Raw genomic sequence first — 2712 nt, 5'->3', positions numbered from 1 at the left:
TCGACCAATGAAGAGGTAATACTGACTGTCAAGCTTTGGGGTGTTGATCGACTTTATCTATGTTTTGATTATCATTCTGAATCCAATTCATAGTCTTTTTTCAGCTTTTTGTTCAAAATCTTGTTTATTTCTTTTTTATTTATAAAACTTACCCACATTCAAGTGTTTAAAAGAAGAATGCATGAAGCTAGAATAAAATGGTTTATACTTAAAGTATGATGTAAAGTTCACTTAAAGAAAACTTATGAGTATACTCGCAGTATAAAACTACTAAACTAGTCGTCTACTATACTTCAAAGTGTACTAAAACTGCTACAAGTATTTAATTAGTAAACTATCAGTGTACCTATAAGTTCACTTTTAGTATAGTTGCAGTACAAACTAAAAACATAGATGTAAACTAGTTGTGTACTCAAAGTTTACTACTGTTATACTTAAAGTATACTTAAAAGTATACTTTTATATACTAGAAAGTGGGCCAATTTAGTTCCAAGGAGTATTGAAATAGTACACTTACAATTATACTACTAGTACACTGATATTTGTATACTTACTACATAAATTATACTTAAAAATATACTTGAACTTTACTTAAGTATACTTAATAAAGTAAACTTGAAGTATACTACTTGTTGGTAAGGGTAGTGATGGAAAACAGGTCAAAGAACACACAGAAAAAGAACAGAAAGAAAAGAAAAGACCAGGAAGACTAATTAGTTTTGAACATGCACAATCCATTATCATATCAGCTGTAGCCAACAATTAAAACCCTACAACAGAGGCATTAATCTGGTGAAAGGATATCCAATTCAATACAGTAGTAGTAGTAGTAATAATAATAATAATAAATCCATGCTTCTTAGTTATTAGCTTATTTTCTCTCCATCTGACATTCTGTCTGCAACTCTTGAATGTTTTCTCCCATAAAAAAAAAAAAAAAAAAAAAACTAATTTGTGTACCTTTTTCGATGGAAGTGGCAACTGCTCAGTGACTGACATTCGTAATTTAATGAACAGCATCGTTTACCTTACTTACTTTATATGCACCTGATCTGATCATCAACATCAAACTGTGGCCTCAGGAATAACCGGAATACCATCATAAGGATTTCGCATACACTTCTGCAATAATCCACGTGCAAATTCCCCTCACCACAACAACTTCCTCTGAGGTTTATCCAACCAGGAAATGTAGTTTTTCATCCCTCACGTCTTTAGCACTGTTACCTATATGTCTCATTTAAATTTTAACCATTCATGTTCTAGCTGAATTATTAAATTCAGATAAATTCAGTGAGCCTGCTATTTGTCATCTCCTACGCTAATTATTTTCCTACGCTGGTGAAGAGTAGGTGCTGCTGAACTCTATTTCCCATGATCCCGTGCGGTTTTGGCTCTGTTCGCGCACGCGACATGTCAACAAACACCAAAGTCACACTGGAGGGAATCCGGGCCGCAGCAGATATCACAGTATGATCGGTAAGCAGTTATTTATTAGCGACTACCTAAGGCTGTCCGTAACCTATACTACCCATGTCTTTATTTCCCGTTGGAACTGATTTCATGCCGGTGATGTAGCGTAATTTGATATTGTGCCTTGTACCTTCACATCACAGCTGACTGCGGCCAGTCTTAAAATCATAGCGTTATTGTGAGGTATAACCATATAAAAATACAGTAAAATGCATCTCAGTGAACAGCTGTAAACAAAAGCGGAGCTCCAGGTTAAGATAAATTACGCGAATTCAAAGAAATGTGAGAGTGAGAGTGTGTTGACAAATAGCCTAGCGTTTGAAACTTTTCACTCTTAGGTTTAATAATAATAATAATAATAATAATGAGGATCGTTGTCAGACTCTTTTATTCAGGTGAGTTTATATTTACAGAGACACATACCTTAAAACAGAGTTATGAAACAAACAACAATTTATGAAACCGCAAAAACTTCGAAGGTAATAATAATAATAATAATAATAATAATAATGAGGACTTGTTTAGGAGTACTGTGAATAATTACTTGTATAAATGTATTTAAACACATAAAACAAATGCCCCAGAAAAAGTGACAACTTAACTGATATTTTTATTGTCTTCACTTTCTTACATAACTGCTACTAAAAATGATAATATAATATTTTTTATTTACAAAAATATTCATAAAACATAATAATAAAAATAAAACATTAATTTAGGAATATTTTGAAGAATATTTTAGAAGTCACATAATGATGATTTAAGATGTGATATAAAGACATTAAATTGCTTATATGAATACAATAATACTCATTTTGAAGAAATCATATTTTTGCTGCAACTTCAGATAAAAGACCGTCAGTCTCATCATTTGTTTGTTCCAGATTTGTGTGATTGTTTTTCATTCATGCTTTTATGTTTTTCAGCATGCTTTATTATTTCACTTAGTTAGCATCATATTTGATCAATATCAATTTATCAATCATATCACTTCGATGCTATATTAAAGGGGTCATAGGATGCCCATTTTCCACAAGTTGATATGATTCTTTGGGGTCTTAATGAAAAGTCTGTAACATAGTTTGGTTAAAATTTTTCAATGGTAGTGTAAAAACACCTTTTTTTACCCTGTCAAAAACAGCTCTTTTCAGATCAAGCCGTTTTTGTAGCATTTTCCTTTAAATGTTAATGAGCTCTGTTGACCCCGCCCCTCTCTTCCGAGCCGCTCTCAGAGAGACT

General features: G+C 32.4%; 1 protein-coding gene across 3 annotated transcripts in view; it reads left to right on the top strand.

The window, feature by feature from the left end:
* Positions 1 to 1372: 1372 nt before the first annotated feature.
* LOC107669573 (E3 ubiquitin-protein ligase parkin-like) overlaps positions 1373 to 2712 on the top strand; it is a 162701-nt gene continuing 161361 nt past the window's right edge. The window contains exon 1 of one of the 3 annotated variants that reach the window (XM_016461875.1): positions 1373 to 1479. In XM_016461875.1, the coding sequence (XP_016317361.1) occupies positions 1473 to 1479 (7 nt within the window). In that variant the 5' untranslated portion in view covers positions 1373 to 1472. The remainder of the gene's footprint in view (positions 1480 to 2712) is intronic. The other 2 variants (XM_016461874.1, XM_016461876.1) reach the window with 2 other exon arrangements.

This window comes from Sinocyclocheilus anshuiensis, unplaced genomic scaffold (assembly GCF_001515605.1).
Source record: "Sinocyclocheilus anshuiensis isolate Anshui unplaced genomic scaffold, SAMN03320099.WGS_v1.1 scaffold460, whole genome shotgun sequence".
Taxonomy (NCBI): Eukaryota; Metazoa; Chordata; class Actinopteri; order Cypriniformes; family Cyprinidae; genus Sinocyclocheilus; species Sinocyclocheilus anshuiensis.
Note: the sequence above shows the minus strand (reverse complement) of the source record. Positions and strands in the feature narration are given on the sequence as shown.